General features: G+C 36.9%; 2 protein-coding genes across 4 annotated transcripts in view; one reads left to right on the top strand and one right to left on the bottom strand.

The window, feature by feature from the left end:
- Window positions 1–51: 51 nt before the first annotated feature.
- On the top strand, window positions 52–13,077 carry PDK1 (pyruvate dehydrogenase kinase 1). The gene is made up of 11 exons (XM_053982530.1): window positions 52–247; window positions 3,422–3,563; window positions 5,028–5,099; window positions 5,659–5,843; window positions 6,136–6,225; window positions 6,507–6,584; window positions 7,166–7,242; window positions 7,912–8,010; window positions 8,938–9,048; window positions 10,193–10,306; window positions 10,434–13,077. The coding sequence occupies exons 1-11, from the start codon at window positions 130–132 to the stop codon at window positions 10,572–10,574; spliced, it is 1,227 nt and encodes a 408-aa protein (XP_053838505.1). The 5' UTR covers window positions 52–129; the 3' UTR covers window positions 10,575–13,077.
- Window positions 13,078–13,598: 521 nt separating this feature from the next.
- Window positions 13,599–26,598, bottom strand: part of LOC128810204 (neurabin-1-like) — a 37,763-nt gene continuing 24,763 nt past the window's right edge. For 2 of the 3 annotated variants that reach the window (XM_053982848.1, XM_053982849.1), the window contains exons 17-19: window positions 22,290–22,406; window positions 16,524–16,712; window positions 13,599–15,142 (exon numbers count right to left, since the gene is read on the bottom strand). In XM_053982848.1, coding sequence (XP_053838823.1) covers window positions 14,975–15,142; window positions 16,524–16,712; window positions 22,290–22,406 — 474 coding nt within the window. In that variant the 3' untranslated portion in view covers window positions 13,599–14,974. The remainder of the gene's footprint in view (window positions 15,143–16,523; window positions 16,713–22,289; window positions 22,407–26,598) is intronic. The other variant, XM_053982850.1, reaches the window with a different exon arrangement.

Raw genomic sequence — 26,598 nt, 5'->3', positions numbered from 1 at the left:
CCCACCCCCCTCGGGCACCTCCTCCCGGCGGCGCGGCGGAGGCGGCCGCGGCCTGGGCAGGGGCCGGGGGAGCGGCGCGGCGGGAAATGGCGGCCGGGCCGGGCTGAGCTGAGGGGACGGAGCTGCACCATGAGGCTGCTGCGCGCCCTTCTGCGCGGAGCTGCCGCGGGCAACATCCCGCAGCAGGTGGACTTCTACTCACGGTTCTCCCCCTCGCCGCTCTCCATGAAGCAATTTCTGGACTTCGGTGAGTCCCCGGCGAGCCGCCCTCGACCGCTGCCCCTCCTCCCACAGGTGCCTGTGAGGAGCGGGACGGCCACGACCCCTCACCCCGTCAGTGTTGCTTATCTGTTAATGCTGTGCTTTCTGGCAGGAAAGGGCTCTGCTTCCTTCCTGGGGCAAGGGAGCCCGGTTGGCCCATTCCCGGAGACCACAACTATGGCAAGGTTGAAATTTAGTGGAGAACTCCGGTTTTTGGCACCACCAGGCTAGTTGGGTGTTTTCCTGCAGAACCCGCAGTGTTGGGGAGAGGATGGGAACAGCTGTGATAACTGGTAGCGTTAGAGCAGTGACTCAGACAGGTGAGACTGGTTAAGCCTTTTGCTAAGCAGCATGCAGCCTTTTAAAGGCACCTTCCAAACACATGAAGCGTTTAGCCTCAGCTGGCACCGAGAGGCTGGAACAGTTATCATTGCTCAGTCACTTGGCCTGTGCCCTACAGAAACATCCTACCCAAATGTTGCTGTTTTAGAAGGTGTGTGAGAGAAGGAACAGGATGCAGACATCGGGAGCCATCCTGGAGGATTTGGAATCTAGTCTTGAAAATGAGTAAATCAGTAACAGGATACTCAATCTTACACTCAGTGCCAAAACCACTCCTAATGCTTCCAGGCTTGACTGTCAGCTTGGAAACAAAAGGGATCACAGGAATTGCTCTATCCTGCTTCAAAGCAAAGATCACATAGAGAAAGGTTGTGTAAGTCACACTGAGACACCTTTTCAAAGCCTGAGGTTGGAGCCATTCTATAGGACGTTCTCTTTCTGTACCCAAGGCATTTTGGTGTGCATACATGTTTATGTGTTATATATTTAACTAGTTAATAGCTTCATGGCTTTTTATAGTTTTGCAAGTAAAACCTAAGTGAGAACTAATCCAAGAACCCCAAACTTTATATAAGCAGGAAGACTTACAAAGAAGATTTTCTCACAATTATCTGCTATCACTTCATCCATCTATTCAATGTTTTACTTGTGGCAATGAAATGTATCTGACATTTAAAACTCCAGATTCCTACAGGAACCCCACCATATGTTCTGTTGCTACTGTACTTTTAAGCAAAGAAGCTTGCAATTCAGAGTTTGCTTTGACCTGTATTACTTTACCACTACTGATAAAATGCTTACCATAAAATCAATGTTTATTTTCAAGGCACACTATTTCCTTGTGTCTTGTGTCTAGACTACTTTTTTGCTCTTAGTACCTGAACATAAGGTAAAAATCTCAAAAACTTCTACAGTATTTTTTCCTCTCTTTTGCTTAAGGATTTAATCCTTACAGATTTAATCTTTACAGATCCTTTACAGAGAGTAAAAACTAATAACACAAATAAAAAAGACTGCAAGACAGAGACAATAAATATTTCTCTATAAGATATTCTGTAGCCATTATAATCTAATGGTGTTTTCATTAAGGATTTTTTTTTTTTTTTGCTCCTTTTGCAAGACTGAGAACAGTCAAAGAGGAAATAATAAATCTGGTAAAGCTAACTTTAAAAAATTAAATGTTCTGTAAGCAAATTTAGGTCTGGTCTTGGGTTATAAGACCACAGTATTTTCTGTAGGAGTTTTACCCATTCTTTGCCGAGATACAGTGTAGCTGCACATGGGAAGAGAGTAATTTGCCTGTTCAATTTGCCTGCTCTATACTGCCTTCCATATTTCACCCAAGATTGCAAAGATAAGGCCTTCAGATACAAAAACTATTTTGTAAAATGTAATTTTTTGAGTATATGAAACATTTAAAAATTATATTTACACTTTAATACCTCCAATCTGATTTGTTCTTGTAATTTTACCCAAGAAAAGGGAAAGGCTAGTAACAGTCATGCCTGTGCAATCTCACTAGGGAGAAGAATGAAGGGTTTCTAGGCAGAGATCATATGTAGACAGTGCATAATGCTGGTAAATGCCATTGTGGAGGAGTTTCTTGTAAATTATTCACTTTTTTTATTAACTGACATTCTTTCATCACTGTAGTTTATTATGTGTCTGAGTCTGCATGCTTTACAGTAAACTTCTCTATTTCAATGTGGTGAAGATTTTTCATATTTAAGGCAGTCCCAGCTTCCTTTTTTCTTTCCTCATCCCTTCCTTTAATCTTCTTCCCCAGCTTCCCCTTGCCAAATGGAAGGAGTGAACTGAGCAGTAACACAGGAGTTAATTTGTAAGAAATACATGTTGTGAAACAACAGCCCTGAAGTATACACTTCACTGCAGCAGATGGGCAGGTTAGAAGTTCAGATGCTGTTTATGTGACAGTCTTCAAGTCTAGAAAGAAGTCTGGCTGAGAATGAAGTACGGCATTTCTTAGTCTCGTCCCCACTCTGCACCCTCTTTTCTCACCTAGGAAAACAAGCTTTGTGGGAGTAAAAACAGGTCTTGATTTTAATAACCACATTTAATTGCCACCCCCACAGATGACACTTGTTCTTACAAAAGGACAGGTCAGTTATCAAAAGAGGCAGTATTTTCACTTCTAGCTTTTAAAAATGTAAAAATTTAAATGTATTAGTAGCCTAATGGCTAAGCAGAGTAGCTGTCCTGCTTTCATTTCTTTCTCACTATTCATGTGAATTCATTCACCTGACTTCTGTTCTTGTAAGACTGAATTTAAACTACAACAGAATTAGTTGAAAATGAGATCTCTGTTACTGAATTTATTTTCTCAAAGTGTTTGAGAATGAGTTATGATAATTCACTAAGATCAGTGATGAAAAGCAGGGTGTATGGGACTATGATACTTTCTCAAGCATCCTTCTCATAAATAGTTTCCTGTGCTGGTTTCATTTACTTCTCTGTGCTCAGAATGACATTGTTTGATCAGTGCTGGTTAGAGTTTGCTGCAAATAAAATGAACAATATATGTAGATAGAAGCCATATTTAAAGTTGGAACAGTATAGGTCTGTAACTGTTGCATTAGTTTCTGTTTATATATTGAAGATTCTCATTACTGCATAGGAAGGTTTCAGTATGCCATAAATTTTGAAACACAAGTGGGCTGCTGCCATGAAAGAAATACCAGCTTACCAGCCTGGCAGAGTCTACTTTGAATTCAAGGTATAGGCCTCTAATGCAAGAAAGTAAGTTTGTGTAGTTCTCTACCATAGTATTGACTTCATTCTGATGTCATATTGGTCTTAGGATCTGAAAATGCTTGTGAAAAGACTTCATTTATGTTTCTGCGACAAGAGTTGCCTGTGAGATTGGCAAACATAATGAAGGAAATCAGCTTGCTTCCAGACAACCTCCTAAGAACACCTTCAGTTCAGCTGGTACAGAGCTGGTAAGAACAGTGACATTCCATTCCTTGAAGGGTGACCTGCATATACACAGGTTGGAGGAAGTCACTCTCTTCTACTGAAAGGACATTCATAGGCTTGTTACATGAATATCACTTATTAATACTGAGATGCTAATATCACACATACCAGTGTGATCAGAAACTAAATTTACAGATGTGGGAAAAAAGCATTTAGGAGCAATTAGAGAACCCGCAAGGGAATTTAAAAAATCATTACGTACTGCACACACTCATGTATGAGGAATCAAATTTCTTTTTTTTAAACAAAAATCCACCAGAAGAATGTTTAATAGGGAACTTACCTAACAGTGAAGAAGCTAGTCGAAGAAAACAACAGAAGCAAACTAAGACACAAAATGTTTGCAAAACATAGCAGAAACCATTTACAAGACAGGTTATTGCAGACTGAGAGTAAAGGTATAGAAAATATGAAGAAAAAGCAATAGGAAGTTCCCAAAGCCAAAACATAAAACAACAGAGAGAACATGAAGGTATTAAAGTAAAAAAAGACATTATTTGAAAATAAAGTTTGCTTCCAAGTAAGAAACATAGACATAAACTTTTTAAAGATGAAAGCAAAACAGAGATATTGCTTGGTAACTGCTAAAGGCATAAGGATTTCTGTAAAGGCTTTTAAAGTTAAGATATCTGCCAAAATCTGCCAGTAAGTGGGATTGACTGAATATGAAAAGAGCTATCAATGAAATTAGCTTAATGAATTCTTACTGAAACACAAATGCTTACATTCTCATGATACTAGATGACACTGATCAAATGGGAAATTAATTCCATTTGGGCAAATGCAAAGTAGAGCACAGGGAAGAACCTCCTCTCCTGTGTGCTTGCTTCCTTACAATGGAAAAAGAAGTGTTGATGCTACTGGGAATATTTTTCTGCGTGTGTCAGTTGATGGCAAGAAGGAAAATAGTATTAGGAACTAAATAACCAACGGGTAGGAGTATAATTGTACCACTGTGTTAGCCCATTATTCCCCTGAATTGCATGCAGCTCTATCCTGAACAGAAAAGACCAAGAGGGATAATCAGAGGGTTGGAACAATTTCTACGTGAGGAGAAACCAAATAGAATTCTTCAGCTTGGAAAATACGTATCTAAGAAAGGGATGGCAGAAATACTTAAATCATGCACAAATGGAAAGATTTTTCTACTAACAGGAACACATAGGGGCTGCAAATAAGTGATCACCTACTGGGTTTAAAACACAAAGATCATATTTTATGTATTCTAATTAAATTGTGGAATTCATTGCTCTGGAAATTTTAGAAGAAAACATTAAAAATAGATTCAAAGGAATCTAACAAAATTCACAGGGAGACAGGTAGAATGACTTGGAAGCACGCAACATTGGAAGACCACAAATTGCTAACCAGAGAGATCTGGGGAGGCATATTAGAATTGATCTTTATCCTCTTTGTTTCATTGAAAGGTATGTCCAAAGTCTTCAGGAGATTCTTGACTTTAAGGACAAAAGCTCAGAAGATTCAGGGGCTATTCACAGGTAAGGCTTTGCTGTCACGTATATCTTGTTAATATTGTATTGGAGAACTGGCAAAAAAACAATAGCTGAAAAAACATTTCCCGTCTCAGATCTTTACAGAAGAATTGCAGCAATGTCATCCCCTGTCCCTAAAAGGAGGGTACATTAAAACAGGAAATTAAGCACTTCAGCATAATATCATTCTGTAGAATGCTTCAGTCAGTGCTGGCTGACCAGAAGTGCCATTTGACAGGCACGGGTTCTGCATGAAAACAGTTGGCACAGTTTTCTCTTTCTCTTGGCAGATATCAAGATAATTCTATCTTGATATCTTTATTTATAATCTTGATTCTTGGCAGAATCAAGATAATAAATAATAATTTTATGAGTCAAAATAGTCAACTACTGATTGTTTCAATGCTAGTCACCTGAAATGCGCCGTAAAGACTGACCTGCCTTCTTACTGCAGTAGGCAGACGTGGTGTTTTTGCACGTAAGTCTTCATTTTTGTAGTCAGGCACTGTTTGCTGGAGGATTAAATACCCTTGAAAGTGAAATAGTAACAATGTATTCATTTTAGTTTTACAGATACTGTGATAAAAATCCGGAATCGCCACAATGATGTAATTCCTACGATGGCTCAAGGAGTAATAGAATACAAGGAAAGCTTTGGCATTGATCCAGTGACCTCACAGAACGTGCAGTATTTTTTAGACCGCTTCTACATGAGTCGCATTTCAATCAGAATGCTCCTTAATCAACACTGTAAGTATTGAAAGAAGGGGAAATGATATCTGTACCATGTCAACTGTATTTTCCTTTAATATTTAAGTGCTTAATATGTACTAAGGTGCCACTTAGGAGAATACTAGTTACCTTGCTGTTTATAACTCATTCTTAATACAATTCCTAAAATATTTATTAATAGTAGGCTTTTCAGTATGGTGAGGACTGAAATTATAGATTTCCTATAAATTTTTTATTTAGCAAAACAGAAGACACAAAGTAAAATTATAAAGTTGCACTGGATATTAAATGATGTTTTCTTTTTTGGCAGCTTTACTGTTTGGTGGGAAAATTAATCCAGCTCATCCAAAACATATTGGAAGCATTGATCCTAACTGCAATGTTGTTGAAGTTATTAGAGGTAAATTCAGATAAGAATCCTGAAAACTTGCATGAGAGTCTATACTAAGAGCAAATACACATCCTGATAGGCATATATTGTTTTGTCCTTGCCTACCAGGAGCATAAGTTTTATTGACATGAAATATAATTTTGTTTCTTTTTCCTATAAACACAGTTTTTCTGAAAAGTACAAATCTCCCTGACAATGCACAGTACTTTCAACATTTTTTTGGCAGATTCTAAAGGAGAAAAAAAAAAAGTGGGAGGGGGAAATATAACTTCCTGTGTTTTTTATTATAGATGGCTATGAAAATGCCAAGAGACTTTGTGATTTATATTACATGAGCTCTCCAGAACTTATCCTTGAAGAGTTGAATTGTAAGTGAATGTGGACAAGGCATGCTCTTGAACATCATGATGGCTTCTTCTAAAGGAGCTGGTGGTGAAATGTTCTGCTTTTCACATAGTTCATGTGTTCTCTGTATCTACTGGCACAATGCTTTCCCCATTCCTCCCTTTAACCAGAAAACTGACATGAGTAGAAGTATTTGATTCTATAGCTGTTGATATAACAAATTTTAGCAGGCTCCTTCCCTAAGATTTCATGTTTCTTCACCTGACATTACTGCATCTCACCCTCTCTGCGTTTCTTGTGACACGTTAAAGATTTATACAAGACTTTCTATTCCATCCTTGTGATACCTGTGAGGTTATTTGAAAACATGATATGTCCTAGTCAGTGATCCCATAGTGGGTTTTAAGATTAATTTCTAAAGCAGCAAGCAACATTTGAAAATCATTGATTATGACTTTTGATTAACATACAACTTTTCAAAAGATTTCTGTTCAAATTTTCCTTCTTTAAATTTAACAATACAAATTCACATTTTGAATTACTGTGAGAATGAATAAAAGACATCTAATTTGCTATTTAGTTATTTAGACTCTCTTCTCTCCAGCTAAATCACCAGGACAGCCTATGCAAGTGGTGTACGTGCCATCACATCTCTATCACATGGTTTTTGAACTTTTCAAGGTCTGTGCACTTACCATTAATTACTCAATTCTTTCATAATCCTTGTTTACTGAGATTGTTATTGCTTTGACTTTTCAAACTGATTCTAGATCACAGCGTGTTTTTGCAAGTGCAAACTTCTTGCCATTTGACTGCAGCAACACAGCTACCCTGTACTATTAGAGAAACAATAGTTGCATAGAAAATGAACAGCTTTGGAAGATGTATCTCTTTAACCTAGCCACTGAATACCTTCTGAATAGACATCTTAAATCTTAAAATGTACAACGACATTAGTTAATAAAGCAAGTGAGCATAAGATTTCCCATAAATTGTGTATTTTCAAATCAGGTAAAATATGTAACATGTCCTACAGAGCTTTTCTCCAGCAGTTTAGTCCTAGACTTTTCTTGGAGTTTGTGTCATATTGCATGTACTATGTGCATTATGAAGAATTCTAGAACACAAATGCTGTACATTAAACTATTCACTTTTCCTTTAAAAAACTAAATATTTCAAGTCTCAGTATTCTAATAAACTAAATATATACTGATACTGAATAAACTAGGAATATAAAAAACTATTTGATATTTGTTCTGATTCTAAATACATTATAAAAATAAATACTAAATGATATTTTAAGGTAATATACGAAGTGAATAGGATTTAAGTTGTACTTGAAAATTACAGAATGCAATGAGAGCCACCATGGAGCATCATGCTGATCGATGCATTTATCCTGCAATTCATGTATACATCACATTGGGAAATGAGGATTTAACTGTGAAGGTACTAATTTTTTTTTATTTTCTGAAAGTTATTTTGATTAGGTTTTCTTTTCCTGTCATGAGCAGCATATTAGTAACTTGAGCTGGTGATCTGGTTCCATTAACAGATTGTACGTGATGATGTACGTAAGTAAAAAGCCCTTATGGAATTTCACATACTGCCTCATGAAGAGGCTGCAGTCACACTGAGGGCTCTGCAATAGCATCCTGTACTTGCTTGTGTCTTGCCTAGCTTAGAAGCAACCATGACTAAAAATGAAGTAGCATCTTTATACAATTGTAACATCAACATTTTCTAAGTGACAATGACAGAGCTATACAGGTGTGAAACAACTGAAGAAAGGGAAATAGATATTGTGTATTCCACACAAAACAAAGCTCCTGAAGTACAGTTTCCAGCTTCTTCTTTTTTCTCTACAACATCCATCTTTGATTTCAACAACCAGCTGCAAGCACTGGATTTTTCATAGGTCTAACTAAACTGTAGTAGAACAACTCCTTTGACTTACTCCTTCAAGTAATAGGTTTTAGTAAATTATATTTAAATGACAGTATTCTTGAGAAATAAAGATAAAATACACAGAGAACCAGGAATTTGCTAAAAGGTATAGATAGTGACTTCAGACAAAAGTGTGTTATGAACAAGATAAAAGCAATGCACAATTCAAGCAGAATTTCCTTTTTTCCAAGAGATTATGAATGCTTCTTATTGGTGGTATTTTATTTAATGGTTTGGATAAAGGATGAAAGGGAAGGATTAATCTCTCTTTGGTCATTGTTGAAGGTGAGAATTAAAGAAAATCTGTAACTTATTAGGGACACCTTCAAATAATACTTTACTGTAACTTTCTCTGGCTTATTATTTGAGAGAAGCTATCTTTTATAAAAATTTGTTCAGGGATATAAAGCTAAATGCTCCTTGTTCCAGATGAGTGACCGTGGTGGTGGTGTTCCTATGAGGAAAATTGACAGACTGTTCAACTATATGTATTCAACAGCACCACGTCCTCGTGTTGAGACATCACGAGCTACACCTTTGGTATGCAAGACTTTTATACCATGGCATTGTGGCTAGGTCTAATTGTCACAAAAACCATTTAGCTAAAGCTATGAAATACTGATTTTCTAGATACTACACTGAATAATATTTGAATTTTAATTAATTCAAGCTTAATTATTTTTAAAAAAATAACTGAAAAAATGGCATAAGATACCAAAAATTATTTAAATTTGTTCAAGATTCTTTTTCTCTACTAAATCTAAAGATTAGCCACCTCAAGCAGAATACTTAGCTATGCTGCACATACTGCAGTGAGAGCAGGATTCAGAATTATTTTTGTAGCCACTGAATGAAAGGAAGAATAATTATAGCAGTGACTTTTAGCCATAGTTCATTTGTGTTATGTAGTCAATTGTACCAACCCCCAGCAAGGATGAAGGCACATAGATGTGACAGGGCATATGAAGAATCCACTTTTGTCTCACGTGAATGTAATAAATGCACAAGAAATAAAGCCTAAGCTCTCAGAAATTAGAATCTCTGAACAGCTTTCCTGAATTTCTTCTCCCACATTGCATAATTTAAAAATATATGTAGTTCTGCATGTAAATGACTCTGCAACTTACTAAACAGGAGATCTTTACAGAGGAATGCTGTGTACACTCACTGAGAGATTACCTCTAAAATGTAAACAAAAATTAGTATTTAAACAAAATATTTAGTATTTAAACAAAAAAACACACTTAACACTTCAGGGCTCTGTCCTGCTACTGCAGCCAGGGCTTGGATGAATTTCAGTATAAGCTGCAAAGTCATAGATGTTGTGTACTGAACCTTTTTTATATGTACTGACGATGACATGTATTTGACTTAAGAACTCTGTGTGATGCAGACACACAGCAGTTTTCTCTAATCTCTTCAAAAAGCTGCCATAATCCAAGAAGTGTTATCTATCAGCCCTGCCTGACAAAGGAATCAAACAGTTTTCTCATAATCACAATCATTCATGCATTCTTCTGGTTTTGGGGTATATAATAGCTTGGGGGAGGGCATAATAGTTAACACCTGAACTCCTGTTATTGTCAAACATCATGCTTAGTTTGTCTATTTTATCTATTAAGTTTAAACAGAAAATGCCACTGATTAATGCAATTAATGGAAGTATACTTTTTCTTCTGATCAGGCTGGATTTGGTTATGGTTTACCCATATCACGTCTGTATGCACAGTACTTCCAAGGAGACCTGAAATTGTATTCCTTAGAAGGCTATGGTACAGATGCAGTTATTTACATCAAGGTATGATGTAACACTCTAATTTTACATTTATCAGCAACTCTAATCTGAACTGCTAATGGAACTCCTTGTTCTGTTATGGTAACTTCAATTAAAAAGAATCATCAGCTAGAGCCTTTTCTCCTTACAGGCCTTATCAACAGAATCAATTGAAAGACTCCCTGTATACAACAAAGCAGCCTGGAAACATTATAAAGCAAACCATGAAGCCGATGATTGGTGCGTGCCAAGCAGTGAGCCGAAGGACATGACCACTTTTCGGAGTATGTAGCTTTTTCCTCAGCAGCTCCTAAGAAGGAGGTTTGTCTGTAAAGGGAATTTAGAAGACCTGATTTATGATGTTGAGCCACTTCTGATATGTGAAAGTAATTTTAAATGGTGTAACAGAAATTTGAGTGTAATGAGGCTTTTCTGAAATTAAAAAACCAACAGCCACCAAAACCCCCAAACATTCACTTATAAAAAAAGGTCATACTTAATTTGTTTCACTTTCTATTTATGACTGCTTTCAGAGCTAAGTCAAAGGAACATATTTTGGTTTTTAGAGGGATCAATTCAACAGCTATCACATCTGGTATTAATTTGTATTATTAAAAAATAATTTCATTAGAAGAACTATTAAAAAAGTCATTGGAACATTTTTTCATTATACAATTCTACAGATTAATGAAAAATTTGCGTAAGAAATATTGAGCTCACTGCTATACCTTTGCAAATGTATGGCATGTTCTTTTATCTTAAGCATGCTGAAGCTTAATTTTGTAAAGTTAGATATGTTGCCTACATACATTGCCAACATCAAGGGTTTTTTTTTTCAGCTGTAGAAATCACACCTCTGTAGGGATAAAAATTTTTAAAAAGCATTTTTAACTGCTACTACTGATATGATGTATCTCAGGTATGTGGCATCAGTTCTATTTCTTTGGTTGTAATGTGAATATAAAATAGATGTGAAAAACTTACCTTGCCCCGATCATTGTGAATTAAAAAAGAGCATTGGCGTGTATACAGTAGAGAAATATTAGTCTTGCATTTGCCTGTATTTCTATAGGTCATACCAAAATACAGTATCAACATTCTAGCCTTTGTAAGATCTTAGACTTGGGTATGTCAGATATGGCTATAAATGGAAACTATTTTAATAAACAGATTCTTAAAATTTGTCTGTAATAGGGCATCTCTATTACTTTGACAGCATAAACTGCCTTCTCAGGAGTAAGTAAGAATAAGTGGAATTAGCAGTTTTTGAAAATACCTTTGCAATTGTGATATGCTTCTGGCCTTGTTTTTGTAGTAGCTGGAAGTCTACACTATAACATAAACATGATAACCAGAATATGTTAATCAGTCAAAGACAAATCAGAACATACAGGGTAAGATAGAGAGGGGAATGAATCTTGCATTTCAGGTACAGAGTCCTAATAAAGAATTCAACATAATGCCTACTGCATGAGCTTTGTTCAAATAATACACATCTGTGTTTCACCTTGATCCCTGTCATTCCTGAGCATTTTTGGAGTGATTCAGTTAAAGCCACTGAGAACCAATCCTTTTCTCAGTTAATTAAACTGCATGTAATTCTGTGGGATTTGTTCTGTAGTAGACATGCATAATCCATCTCAGAAACAAGAAGCCTAGCTTTTGCTAGTTTACTATCTCTTTGCAGAGAAGAAGGTGAGATACCACAAGTGAAGGGGATAGCTGGGATGTTGGAAATTGAAGTCATGCTACTCTAGTTGTAGCTGAGCCAGATACAAGATTTACCACCTGCTACCTCCCTAGCCAAGTTCTGCAAAACAACGAAATGGTTTTATTACCCTGGTTAAGCTAATGTAGATAACTTTAACAGAAGTGCATTACAGACAGGGCTGCATACAGTTAAACTGACAGTCTGAGGGAGGATTATTGTATCTTACTGCCACCAGATCAGTAGGGTTACCTATTCCACTCAAGCTTGTGGGCACATTGAAGCCCCTATTCTTCCTTACAAGGATACGAGTTGGTAACTGGCACACCTGTCAATCTGCAAGGCTACAAGTGAGGGGAACTGACAGCTGTTCTCTTCTTTGGCCCTGCAAGAGGAGGTGAGAAATGCCACATAGTGTAAAATGGGGCCTGTACCATGTTGGAAGGGACACTTGCAGCTATTGCTTTTGCTAAACTAAAGCTGAAAGTTACAGCCAGGGCTTTTAAAAACTCAGGTCTGAAGCTGAGAATTCTAGCCTTTAAATCTTTTAACTGACTCAGTTGATTTTAGTAACATTGGACAACTACAAGCAGTATTTCTGAAGAAAAGCTAACAGTTTTCTACAAAGTCTATTAAGTATTTTAGATATTACTGTAATAAAGGCTCTTTCATGTTCTCAGCTAACTACCAACTGAATTCTGATTACCAGAGCAACTTGCTGTGTAATTATATTTGTAGTTATCTCTTCGCCTGCCACCCCAAATGATTATGGTGAAAACACAAATGTTTTGATTTACAATATTTAATCTTAGTTAAAAATTTGATCTTTGATAACTTTTGCTTTAAATAGAAGTGCAGAAGACAACTTTTGTGTTTAGTATTTTCATTATTATACTGAAGTCATTGTGAACACACTGGTTAAGCTGAAGTGAATCACTACAGAAAAGTAGTATACTATCAAAATGCTGAGATTAATAGTTCTTTTTGCAAATTACCTCAGTCTTGCACTGTAAAATTAATCTTGGTTTGTGTTAATTTTTTGAAAGAATTGCTGCAATTATTCATTAAAACTATTGTAAAAATGAAACTTTGTTGGGTGACTGTGTAGCTTGGTACTGAGCTCGCTCTGTGCATCCAGCCCAGTTCAACATCTGCCAGCTGTTGAACGCCGTGGGCTGTGACAATCAGTGTTCTCATGCTCGGGTGCCAGGGGAGTTTATCATCCCTGATAGGGCCCCTCCTTACCTGTTACAGCTCTGCACACAGGGAAACCTCTGAAACCATCTTTTCCACTAGTCTCTTTCAGGAGAAAACTATCCCCAGGGTGCAACAGTACACTTAAAGAGAAAAGGTAATACAGGGTTTTAGCAATATTCTGTGTTCTAGCTGTGAAAATACTCAACTTTCTTGACTAAAATAATTAATGGTGGTTTTACGTGGGAGAACCTGAGCATTTGATGATTCCATACTTCTAATTCCTTTCTCTTTCATCAGTAGGGCAGCATTCCTCTTTGGTTCAAGGTCTGTAAGTTTGGTATTCAACTCAAAGCTACTGTAAACAAAGTAAATTAGTTAAATCTTGACCAAAGAATGCATAAAACTGAAATATAATATCTTTTAAGAAGTATTTATTACCAAGATTATCAAACTTTATTTTGGAAATGCCTAGTGTGCAGAAGCATTTCCACACAGTCCTTTTGCTGAAATTCTTAAGACATTTATACAAAATAAAAAAAAAAAAAAAGTGAAACACCAACAGTGAAGTTCATTCATTTAATTAAAATGAAAAACAGTCCATAGATTTAAAGGAGAACTTGGTCCACATAAATGAACTATGTAAGTTTTGTTCTAGTCCATTCTATGGTGGAACTGCTATTTAATCTAGTCTATGTTTCTGGAATAATCTAAATTAAGGAAGTGCTCTTGTAGTATCTCTAGAAAATAGTATGTAAATATACAAAACACCAAGTCATGTTCTAAGCTATTTCAAGAATCAAATCCTCCTTTAAAGAGCAATAATCTGTAGTCTACAACTGAACATTTAAATACAAGGCAGAAACCCAGGGCGTCAGTGATAATTTTTCCTACAATTCTTCCCTCAGTATTTTAAGTCTGAAAAACAGTATTGTTTAGCAAATATATAAATTTGGTCCGCAAAAAATCTTGTCGCATGTAGAAAAGAGAAATACATGTATTGCAAATTGATCTTAATCATAGCATAAATCTATAAAACTATGTATTATTTAGGAAAAATAGGTTAAAAAGGATCTTATTTATAGGCTTAAACCTTGTCCCAACACCATATGGGTAGTGTACAGAAAACTTAGTATTATGCTTAGGATATGTAGTTTGTGAAAACGACTTAGTATTTCTTGTTATTTTCTCAGTAAATTGCAACACATAGAATTCAAAAATGTGCTACTAAAGTGAACTCTGAATGAAGTTCCGGAAGTAAAAGAATTAAAATAATCCTAAATTCGAATACATGCTTTCTTTTTAAATTAATTTGACATTACAATTTCTTAAACTTAATTTTTACTATACATCTTTAGTGGCAACAGATAAACAGACTGTCACAGACTGAATTTGTTGGCAGGATTTTTCTATTGTCCCTCTATCACCTTCAACTCTATCAAATGCTAGTTGACTAATACTGGAATGATTTTTAATACAGTATTCTACTTTCCACAAACATCAATTTCAATGGAAAGGGCATATGACACCTTAGAAGCAGAAATTTACTTAAGGCAGACAGTTAAATTATTGTCCATTAGTACAGGCAAAGTCAACTAGAAATAAAAATACTGAAAATATTATTTCATTTTATTGGGCTGTAATGGGGAGGGACCACAATTAAAAAGTACAAAACCACCTACCACGTTGAACTGTTGCACTGTCCCTCCTCCCTCACTTGTACAATTATATACAAATCTGCTGAACTTCCTCAAGATTAGGCAAGTCTGCACTAAAATAAAATGGTAATTTTAGCAGCTTGATTCAAGAGTGGCAACAACTCTGCCAGTCTTGCGAACTTCTTTCTCCTTCTTTTGAACCTTTTCCTTCTGCTTTTCCAGTTTTTCCTGTGTTTTTCTGATATCCTTAATTTTTTTCTTTATTGTTGATCGGTCATTTTGACTGGAAACTCCCAAAGCCTTTGGAAAGGGAAAACAAAACAAAACAAAACCTCATCAGTAATTTTTTTCAACAGCACTGTTAAACAGTGCTTGTGCAATAACAATATAAGAAAGTGTTATTCACTTTTCGACAAGATAGTCTGTTTATTTGAAAGCTAAAAACTTAGGGCTGCAAAAACACTGCAAATAATCATCTGGGTAACAAGGTAGGTAAGAAAACCAAGGTCAGCTCTTCAGTTGTGAAATAACAATTTCATGTTGCATTTTACAAACATGTAAACCCCTGAGAATTCCCAGAAAATATCATCATTGGTATTAGTCTCCAGATACTTTTCTAGCTCTTTTTATACACGAGGAATTTTTAGTCAGTAAGAACTCTTTAATTTGAAGGATTTTAAAGTGCATTATTAAGAAGCGGCTCAGGAAGTGGACGGTACACTTCCACTTGCGAACGGCAGGTGGCAGCACGCGATTCCGAGTGTCTGACCGCGCTCGGGCTGTGTCAGCCCGAACGGCACCGGGTGCACACTGAGCTTTGGGCATCAGTGTCCGAGGTTCCACAGCTGGAGACAGACAATGGCAGGCCAGTCACCGGTATTTCCTCTGTGCCCACGAAATTTTATAAAATACAGGACATTTAGTGTTGCATGTCTATTTAAAATGCAGGCATATTTTGGAGACTGAAGTTAGAACACCTTTTTGCCCCCTAAGCCCCTCAAATTCTGCTGTTGATCATTGATAATCATTTGCCTTATGCCAGAGTAGACCAATGAACCTCTTCTAGCTGCACATCTTGCCTGTCCATAATGCAGTCTCATAATGTAACAAGAAAGAAAAACTGCAGGAATTTACCAGAACTATATATACTGCAGCTTCCAGATGTAAAATGGCAAGAAAAGGCTCAAAAGATTCAGAATATGTATTTTCAGCAGGAGTAAAAACTTGAAACATTTAAAATGTCACCAGATAGGGTTTTAGCCTTCCTGTTTGAAGAGGAAATGTTGAAGAAATGGATTTCTAAAACTGGATCCTGCAATTCTATTTGAGTTGGCCAGAACTTGTTTTGATATGACTTTATGTTGAGATTGCTGACAGATGTATCAAGATTCCTTGGACAATTACGCTTCCTTTCACTTCCTCAAGATACAAAAAAGGAAGCAATATTTGTTATTTTTCTGGCTATAAACAGCCTTTAATTCTACAATCAGTTACTAATTACCACCTAACTATACAGTCTCCAAGTATTTCAAAAGCAAATCAAAATAAAATAACATGAGCAAATAACTCTATTCCTTAAAAAGCCACGGAACCAGCAACCTGGACTTTGTAGGTTAAAAATATGCCTAAATAAGCAGTGAAACCTATACAGTTACAAATCCATCCTGGGATGTGCACATACCTTCAACTTCTCACTGTCGAGCTGCATCAGCTGCTGTCCATCTACATTCATAGCTGTGAACTCTGTAATATACTGCTCCATGTTCATTCCCATTAGCCAGTGGCATACTTGCTGGGTGGTCCATTCAGAAATAGGTCTACTGTGCCATTGATTTTGCTTTCCTGTTGTTGTAAATTCATCATCCAATGCCTAACCAATTGAGAAAAGTCACCATAAGCAATATTTCACTTGACTGTATGTTGAATTCCAGTTGTCAGTTTAATTTGGTTAACAAAGTGCATTTTTACACATGCTCTACTCCAAAAGTAAAGTTCTTGATATCGGTTTGCCTAATTTACTATAAACAAAGACACTTCAACATTCAACACAAACTAAGTCAGAAACAGAGAACATAAATGGTAAATTGGACCTATCCAAACAATGAACACACTGCCTCGGTTAGTTGGTTAAGGTAGCTCTATCTTAATGTTAGATGCTACCTTACACAGCATGAAGAATTATCAAGAACTTCAACTCTATTATTATTGTTAAGTGATGGAAATCTAGAATAAAAGCAATTCTAGTAGCCACTAAATCTGGTGAGTGTTCTAGGTACAGGTTTATTACATTTTGTACATTTGTCAAGAGAAGACTGTTCTTTGAACTAATGCTATTATGTTGACATTTTATAAGGTCTGCCCAAATAGAAGATGACCATTTCAGAAACATAGCAGCTTGTAGACTTCCACTGAAAATACACTTTGCCAGCTCACAGAGCTTTTGAGGCACCCTGCTTCAATTTCATTTTGCTTCAGAGGGGAAAAGGTACTGCTGTTTGTCCTGAAGCACTATTACTTCATCACAAAAGAAAAGCAATGCAACAGAGCTCAGTGTCTGTAGAGAAGAAATTCCAGTGTGGTGCTTGAATCGCTAACATAGTTAACTGAAGTTTTATTAACTATCCAGCATCATCTCTCACCAGCTCATGACTGAGCTGCATTAAAGGCTGCATTAGACTTGCAGACTGCTCATCCAAGATATTTGCAAACAGCAGAAAATTTGCTCCCCTTTTCCAGCAAGGCATTCCCTTTTACAGCCATTTGTAAACAGAAAATATGGAAAAAAGGAATTTTCTAGTTACGGATTTGAGAGATGACCCTGTTAAGTCGCAGGTGAACAACTACAGCTGCCAGCAAAAGGGATCTCACAAAATCTAGCTTATTTGATGGAATATTTGGGAGAGTTGATTGATATAACAAAATGATTGTGGTGATTACAAGTCAAAGACAGTGAGACGTAAGCCTGTCACATGATCTGATCATGTAACACAATGGATCTAAGCAAGCAATATGGAAGACATGTATGAGGGGACACACAGAATTTTCAAATTTCCAATGTAGTGAAGGACTACACGTAATTTGAAATAGTTTTGCTTTCCCTGGTCTGTAAAACAAGGGACAGTGGCTACATTAAGAGGCAATGCATAAAAATAGGAATGAGTTTGTAGAGCCGAACAGCTTGTGCTGAGGTCTGAAAATCCGCACTACAAGCATTTCAAAGGATTTTCACTTCCAAATAGCTCTAGTCTGATCACAAAGACTCAATGGCCACTAGCAGCTGGAACGTAGCAGGACCACTGTTGGAGCACATCTGATTTCATTTCTGAGATAAATCAAAGTAAGGCAAGTGGGAACAATCAGAATATTTACTTCAAAAATGAACTCCTTAGCCAAATCAAAATGCTTATGTAGATCTAACAAGTGTGAATGCATCCATCTTACTGATGTGTGAAAGGAGAACAGCAATTTGCATAAAATAACAGCAAAGGGCTCTCTAGAAGAGAATTGGCTTGAATTGCTCTGTACAGCATCTGTATCAAGACAACTGGAGCACTGAGTCTTCTATCCAAGCTATCAAGCTTGAGATGTTTCATACAGAGAATATTAGTTGGATAAATTTCCAGGGGAATTTAAAAATGCACATTCATTTTAAATAATTCTACACAACAGTACTCCCCAACCTGATACTGCGATAAAAAAAATATATTGGCAACTTTGTCTCATACTAACAAGTGTTCATGAATAGTACATAAAAAAGGGGAAACACTCTGCATTTTAAGTTGGACCTGTATCTCAGGTGTGGTCTATCAGCCACAAGAAATACTAAAACATATTGCTGTCACATATGTATTTTTTAATATATCTAGGTACTTTTATCATTTGAGGTGGGGGTGTGTATCTATGTATCTCCTTTACATGAAAAAATGTGTGAAGTGTTTCATTCCAGTCAGAACTCACTCTAGATTTGCTGAATCTGTGCAAGCCATGGCAGAACTTCCCTTCTGTAATTTCAGAGTGTAAGTACCTGAAGATGTATTCTTGTCAAAAAAAGAATGAGACTCAGATTCTTTCATTTTGTCAGAGAATTGCTGTCCCCTGACAGAATCTTGAGGGTTCTCTAAACCAGTTTGTCCAAGCAGCACAGATTAGAGCATCTAACAGACTGCACTCCAAGCTTAGCTATGAATTGCAGCTTCAGCATCATCAATTGCTAACAAACTCCTTCTACTTCATATTGGTAAAGACAGAACCCTGAAAGCAGAAGTTGTAGCAACACCTGAATCTGTGTTAAAACACAGACATCATCTCCTCACAGATATTTAATACTATAAAATTCGAATTTTTCACTACTACACTAGGGAAAGCATCTGTGACTATTTTTCACAATACAGGAAAGTGAAAACTGTAGAAGGATAAGATGAAGAACACAAATTTCTGAGTAAGGATTTTTGGTCATTAAATAATACCTCTGCATCATTTTTGTTCTCAAATGTCCATTCAGAGGCAGAAGGAACATGCCAAGCTGTGTTTATACACCTAGAGTTAAGAGTCCCCAAAACAGCCACTACACACACAAGAAAGAGATCAGCTGCAGAAATTCAGAAAGCAGAACTAAAACTACTTCTAAGGTATGGAAGCATGAGAAAGCCATGTGCTCCTGCATAAAAATGCATGTGACTCAGAAAGCAAATAAAGGCTCTGGAGATAAAAATATAAAGCCCAAGGAAACACCACTGCCATCACACTATTTAACATATTAAGAACATTAGAAGGATTACCCAGCTAGCTTGCTAACCATCTGTGAGTGAAGTGCCTCTACTGTAACTAGCTGGCTACTAACAACTGAACTCTCACCAGGCAGTCACGTGCCCAAACTGCCTGTGAGCACCTGTCCAACAGAGAGGAAGACTCCTCAGTGCTGCCCCTAGCTACGTCTCTAAGAGGTGTTTCCATCTCCAATTTCCCAATAATTCCAGGATTTATAAGGCAGTGTGCAATAGCCCACTCCTCAGAAAGCTGGAGTTACACTGGCCAGCACGACTCCTGCTACATACTTATGAACCCATCTGGACAACAACCATCAGGCAGAAATTAGTAAGAGCTTAAGTTAAGGATCCTGTTCAGTATCTTTATTGGTGATTTGAATGAAGGGATTGAGTGTACCCTCAGTTAATTCACGGACAACACCAAGTTAGGTGAGAATGTTAATCTGTTGGAGGGTAGGAAAGCCCTGCAGAGGGATCTGGACAGGCTGGATCGATGGGCCAGACCAAGAGCAAGAGGTTCAACACGACCAACTGCTGGGTCCTACAAACTGGCCACAACAGCCCCATGCAGTGCTACAGGCTGGGGAAGAATAACTGGAAAGTGGCCTGTGGAAAAGGACCTGGCAGTGCTGGTTGACAGCAGCTGAACACGAGCCAGTGTGTGCCCAGGTGACCAAGAAAGCCAGTGGCATCCCAGCCTGTATCAGAAACAGTGTGACCAGCAGGACCAGGACAGTGATTGTCATGTACTCAGCCCTGGTGAGGTCACACCTTGAGTGCTGTGTCCAGTTCTGGGCCCCTCCATTCAGAAAGGACATTGAGGTGCTGGAACAGGTTCAGAGAAGGGCAGTGAAACTGGTGAAGGGTGTGGAGCACAAATCCCATGAGGAGCAGCTGAGGGAGCTGGGGGTGTTTAGCCTGGAGGATATTCAAGGGGACCTTATCACTCTCTACAAGTCGCTGGAAGGAGGGTGTAGCCAGGTGGGGGCAGCCTCTTCTCCCAGGTAACCAGTGACAAGAGGACATAGTCTTCCGCTGGCCAGGTAAGATTCAGGCTGAACATCAGGAAGACTTTCTTCACAGCAAGGCTGATGAAACATTGGAATGGACTGCCCAGGGAGGTGGTGGAGTCACTATCCCTGGAGGTCTTTAAGGAAAGACTGAACATGGACAGTGCCATGATCTAGTTGACAAGGTGGTGTTCAAGTCCAGTCATAGGCTGGACTTGATGATCTCAGAGGTCTTTTCTAACCTCATCGATTCTGTGATTTGAAATGCCCTAAATTTCTGTAAGATTGATTACTTTTCCCAGATCTAGACTACAAACTTTAAAAAACTCCTAAGAATAGAACTACATATTTTTCTTCACATATACTGCCTTCCAAATGAGGAAACAGTTCAGAGTATGTTCCTTGTTTTCCTCAGAGTAGACCCTTGATACTCAGTGTAATTACTGAAAAGATACAAACAAGCTTTCACTGGTCATGCAAAACCAGGACAATAAGCAACATACAAACTAGACAGAACACTGGAACTCATCTATAACAAAAAGAGGCTTAAATCATCACTTTACAAATGGACAACTAGTAATAAACTGCTTTCATTCTAGTTTCAGAATATGAAGTTTACTGAAAGTTTGTAATATAAAGAACAATATTCAAGAAGACATCTGTAATAAAGCCTTACAATTCATACTCCTTGAAAGTTTTAGAAACACATACTCCATTCATGAAGCATTCAATTCAAAAAACTGTAGGGAGTACTTGCAAAGATAGATTATTAACTGGAGTTCCTCTGGTTTTCATTAGATCTAAGACTACTATCTCCAAAAAAACCTGCAAAAACTTAATCCACTACTACAACCTGTAAACTAGTTACATAATTTTAGACACCTCAGATTTTTGTCAGTGAATTTATAACACTGTTTGTAAGACTGTGCTGACTTTCTACATATTACTGGGATATTATAAGATTTTCACCAACGACAGACTTAAGACAGCTAATAAGAATCCCATCACATTCATGAACCACCAGTCTGGCAAGCCCTCTAATTCATTTTACATAAGATAACGATGTTCTGTTTTTAATGAGTTTTCCTAAACTAAAGGATTTAATTTATTAGGATGTCCATCAGTCAAACACCAAATGAGACAGTATCTCAGAATGCTACCAAAGTGTAGACTTTGGGCTGTAGCCAAAGGATTTAGTTCTCCAGGGGAATGAACACACTTTCAGGGGTCTAATTTCTACCTATATATCAGAACCACCAAGTTCTGACTTTTTTCCTTTCTTCTTTTGTTTTTTTATTGATATGAAATTTTATTATAAAACAAACCTGCACAAGATGTGAAGGCAAGGTCAAAAATGTTGCAGTTTTCATTCACCCAGGAAGTTGCTTTAAATTAGTGGAACAGAACAGCGTTATATTTAAAACTAAAAACTTTGATTTGATCAGTGAGTTCATTCAGATTTTTTATGATATAACTAGAATCAGAGCACACAGGCTGATGTGTCATCCACTAGTGCATGTCCTTAGTTCATTTAACAGCTTCTTCACAGTGCTCTTCAACATTCAAATATGGAACAGCCATCTAGTTTCACATTACACACATCTGTTTCTATTAAACATGCTGTAGTGTGAACAACATCAACAACACACATATACACACTTTGAAACTCACCTCATTTGAAGAGAAGGTTAAAGTGTGTGAACGACCTGACAGATTTGGTTCTGTCACTAACCCTGAAAGTTCACAACTTGGCTTGCTATGGTATGTATCATCTATGACAATTCTACTCTGCAAACAAGTGGAAATAATGTTTTATTAACTCACTTCTTGGAAAAGCAGGTCATTAGGTGACATTCTAGTAATTCTGATTTTTGGTTTAAAAAAATAGTATGACTCAGTTACCTTTAGAACACATACGAAATGTACTGACTACATCAAGCATCTGACTTGTTTTTGATAAACTTCCGAATTCAGAAATGCAGTAACAAATTTAAAGCAATATCCCCAATAAGAGCAACTTGTGCAGAGAATTGGTCATAACCTGAAATGGTTATAGCATACACAAGGAAGTGCACCAGTCACTTTTTCAGCAGGCATACCACGCTGTGGGAGAAGCAATTTAAAATGCATTTGTTGGACCTATTGATGATGAACTTCATTAAACTGAAACCTCCATGAACACTATGAATGTGTTTCAGAAGGTAGCACTCTTGTTGATTCCCTCAATTTCCAACTCAGATTGTGACCATTAAAATATTTTTCATTAGTGATGAAAAATAATTCTGCCAAAACCATGCCTCCTACTTTTGCCTTTCTAAAAATTTGTCTCAGCACTACTCTTTGCTGCCTACGAACACTAAGTAATTATTTACCAGTAATTGCTCTAATGTTCTCTAAGTCTCTAATCAACTAATTACTTTGTAAGGATGCCATACCACACCCCTATGTGCATAAATAACCTGAGATCCTAAATTAAGCTGATCTTAAGGATATTTTTCTCCAGTTAGTTATGCTTGTATAAGAGAATTACATTTTTGCAGTTACCTTCATTTAGCACTTCTGTATTTGTGTTCTGATTTCAATTTCACCTGAACTCTCAGTTTTATGGATTATTCTATTTTTGATTTTTAAGTGCACTCCCTTATACTCTAAATAATTGATACACATTTTCAGCCTTAACAACACCTCACCAAAGCTCAAGAAAATAACCATCACCACCACAACAAACATAAAACCCCAAACCACAACTTGAGTTTTCCTGCTACCTCTGTTTAGTACTTTTCTTGACTGAGAAATGGTGTTCTATTTACCATGTAGATTATTTTATCAATTACATTAAATTTTAGGGTCTTCTTCAGTCTTTCAGATGTAAAAATTATTACCAGAAACAGCTGAATACTTTGTCCATCAACCTCTTCTCAAAGTACCTTCAACCCAAGCTGAAAATCTATTTAAGAGTTTTTCTTTTAGCCACCCTCAGTTCACTCTTTCTACCTTTATAGAGAAAATCAGGAACAACTCAGACAAACAAAACTAAAGGATTCAATAATAAAAACACAGCTAAAAGTAAAGCATCTGAGCACCAGCTGTAATGCTTCCTCCTCCCCCTGCTCCTAATCAGTTTATAGAAGTAATTTCCTTTTAAGCATTTAGAGCCAGTTGCAAAGAATTTTGACTCTTGAATAGCATAGAATTTGGACAGAAGAGGTTTCACAGGTATGCTTCCTACCATTTAAGGTACTAGGATATAGTTTATACCACACTGTTCTTCCTTGCATTGAAAATGAGACTGCATACACGCTTACAGAAGCTAAGTAGTATTCTGGAAAAACAATGAGTATAAACACTCTGTATGTGTGTGTATTGTATCAGAGAATGGCACAGATTTACATCAAGGGACTAATTTAAGAACTGTCTGAAAGCACAAAGGATTTTAGTTCCCGTATTTCTTGTTTTCATAAGGATCAAGAAGTTGACTAACTATGTCAAACTGTAAATTTAAAACTAACTTCAGAACCATTTTAAGAAAATATAAACATTTCAAGTGCAGTAACTTTCAGAGGCAAATTTTGCAAAACCAGAAACCAGGCAATAAGGAACGTAATTACATTCCTTACATCCTCAATGCTAAAACACAACTACAAAAATTATACACAATGCAAAGACTCAGTTCCACAGAGATTTTTTACATGACAAAGTTCTTATTTTAGACTTTTTACTTTTACCTCCTGTTTAAGAAATGCTGTCACATGATCACATGGGATACTACAAACATAAAAGGAATAATTTCAATTGTGATATTTATGATATATTGCTTTATTTATAAATTTTGAGTTAATATCAACAAAAAGGAGCATTCTTCCCTTGAATTCTGGGAAGATGACTTTGTTCCTTACTTTTATATTGTTTTATTAACAAGACTCACTTCTGAATGGTCAAGCACATTTCTTTGTCAGTTTTAATGTCTTTTCACAGCAAAAATACGCCTAAGGCTTGTTACTGTACAAATGTAGTTATCGACCCTAAGTTCAGATCTACAACAATTAGTCGTTCATTTGAAGCAGCAACCGCTGTCACGTTACCATGTTTACAAAAGACTCCAAACACTGCAAAGTGAAAACAGCCTGACTTTGGAGAGGAAAAGTATGATTTAATGATTAATGAATGCATGAGAATCTGTTCTTCAATGGGATCAACTTTCTACCATTTTACAAAGCAGGAATATAGCTGGAGACTTGCATAATCTTTCAGCTGCTGGTTTGCAACTGGAACTAAGGAAGAGAGCAGCAAGCAACAATCACTTACAGGAACATGAAAAGGAAACAAAAAGTCCCAAACCAGTAGGCAAGAAACCAGCTGGAAGGCTGAAACAGTAATCATCTTGGGAAGTATAGTCCAGTAAGAAGAAAAGACTATTACTTCAGAACAATGTGGAAAGGAAGAGAGCATTCAATCTGGTAACATCTGTAACTTTTTGATTGCCAAAAGTAGGTGTATATGGTAGGTATATGAAAACTTTAAGAGCTGCTTAAGCACATTATGGGTGCTTGTAGTAGAAATGCAGCAGTGGGACTTTTACTATGCTTACAAAACTTATTTAAATCAGATAGAAAGGAGCAATGAAGAGGGGACCAATGGGTTCCTCTAAATCAATGATTTTGAAAGACAAATCCACTGACTGCTTATCTATACAGGAAACACCTCTTCACAGCATTGCTACAGCCTATTAGGAGACCAACTACAGCCTATCAAGAGACCAGCCTATTAAGAGTCTAACCATGCATTCCTATTTAATCAAAAATTGTATTCAAGTATATGCATACACCTTCCAAATTCTTGGGTTATTTACAGAAACATCTACTGGCCACTACAGGCTCCAAGAGAAGCAACCAATGCAGGAGCTGTAAATACACAAGACTGATGCACACTAGGCAGCATTTTGTGAAGTACTGTTCTACTTCAGAGATTAAAAAATCCTATTCTTATTAAGTTCCTGCATTATAATAAGGATTGTATGGTTCTAAAACCACTTTCTGTACTTTTTAAAAACTATGTATGGAGACAATTTACTACTATCACAGGAACTGTAGGTTTACACTAGTGAAACAAAGTATTTAAAAAAAGGTACAACAACAGCATTTTAGTGCAATCACCATCTGGAAACATGGAAAGCAAACTTGTAAACTGCAATCTCTGTGAAATATCCGTGACTTCATGAACTACAACCTGGCAAGTTTCTCTTCCATATATACAATTAATTTCTTTCTAACAGCACAGAAGAAAAGCAAAACATGAAGGGGTATTTTAGCCATCCAAAGTGAAGAAAAAGCATGAAACTCAAGAACAAACCCCCCTACTCAAATAACTGCAATTTTCAATTTGACAAAATCCAAAATAAACAAGAATACAGTCAGTAAAATTGCTGGGAACAGTGTTAAATTGAAAAAGGTTTTACCAAATATTCAGACAGCACACACATTACACCTTTTAGTTTCTAAAGCTGTTTCTTTCAAATAGTTTAAACTGTTGAGAGGGTAACTATGGTTATAGACTGAACTGTGTAGCCTCACTCTTACGATCTGATTAAAAGGCTCTAAATTATTAGATTATTAGCTACTCAGAAACCTGGAAGGAAGTGTTCTATAGATCTGTTTCTTGGCTTTTAAGACTACATTTGTTAATGAAAACTAGGATACTATCTTCCTCCACCTGTCTGGTACTCCAACCCCACATTCCAGTACAGTAAGAACTGGCTGGCCAACTGTCTGGACAGCTGACCTCTATTTATGCACAATTCCTCCATGAACTAGTCTGGAAAACAGATTAGACCTTTAAAACTATGCTCTCCTGAAACTAGCATTACTTTTAGCATTACCAACCAGTGAAAAAGCATGCCCTATTATTCTTCCTTAGATACTACTTCAGCCTGAATAGCCTCTACTGATGCTTCAGCTGAAGGAGGGAACAGGAACACTCTCAC

The sequence above is a fragment of the Vidua macroura genome, chromosome 7 (assembly GCF_024509145.1).
Source record: "Vidua macroura isolate BioBank_ID:100142 chromosome 7, ASM2450914v1, whole genome shotgun sequence".
NCBI classification, from domain to species: domain Eukaryota; kingdom Metazoa; phylum Chordata; class Aves; order Passeriformes; family Viduidae; genus Vidua; species Vidua macroura.
Note: the sequence above shows the minus strand (reverse complement) of the source record. Positions and strands in the feature narration are given on the sequence as shown.

Excerpts from the sequence above, each read along its gene's own strand:
- PDK1 (XM_053982530.1), top strand. The coding sequence starts at position 130 with ATGAGGCTGCTGCGCGCCCTTCTGCGCGGAGCTGCCGCGGGCAACATC. Across the intron at positions 6,585-7,165 it reads TATCCTTGAAGAGTTGAATT|CTAAATCACCAGGACAGCCT; the intron begins GTAAGTGAATGT and ends TCTTCTCTCCAG. Across the intron at positions 7,243-7,911 it reads TGGTTTTTGAACTTTTCAAG|AATGCAATGAGAGCCACCAT; the intron begins GTCTGTGCACTT and ends TGAAAATTACAG.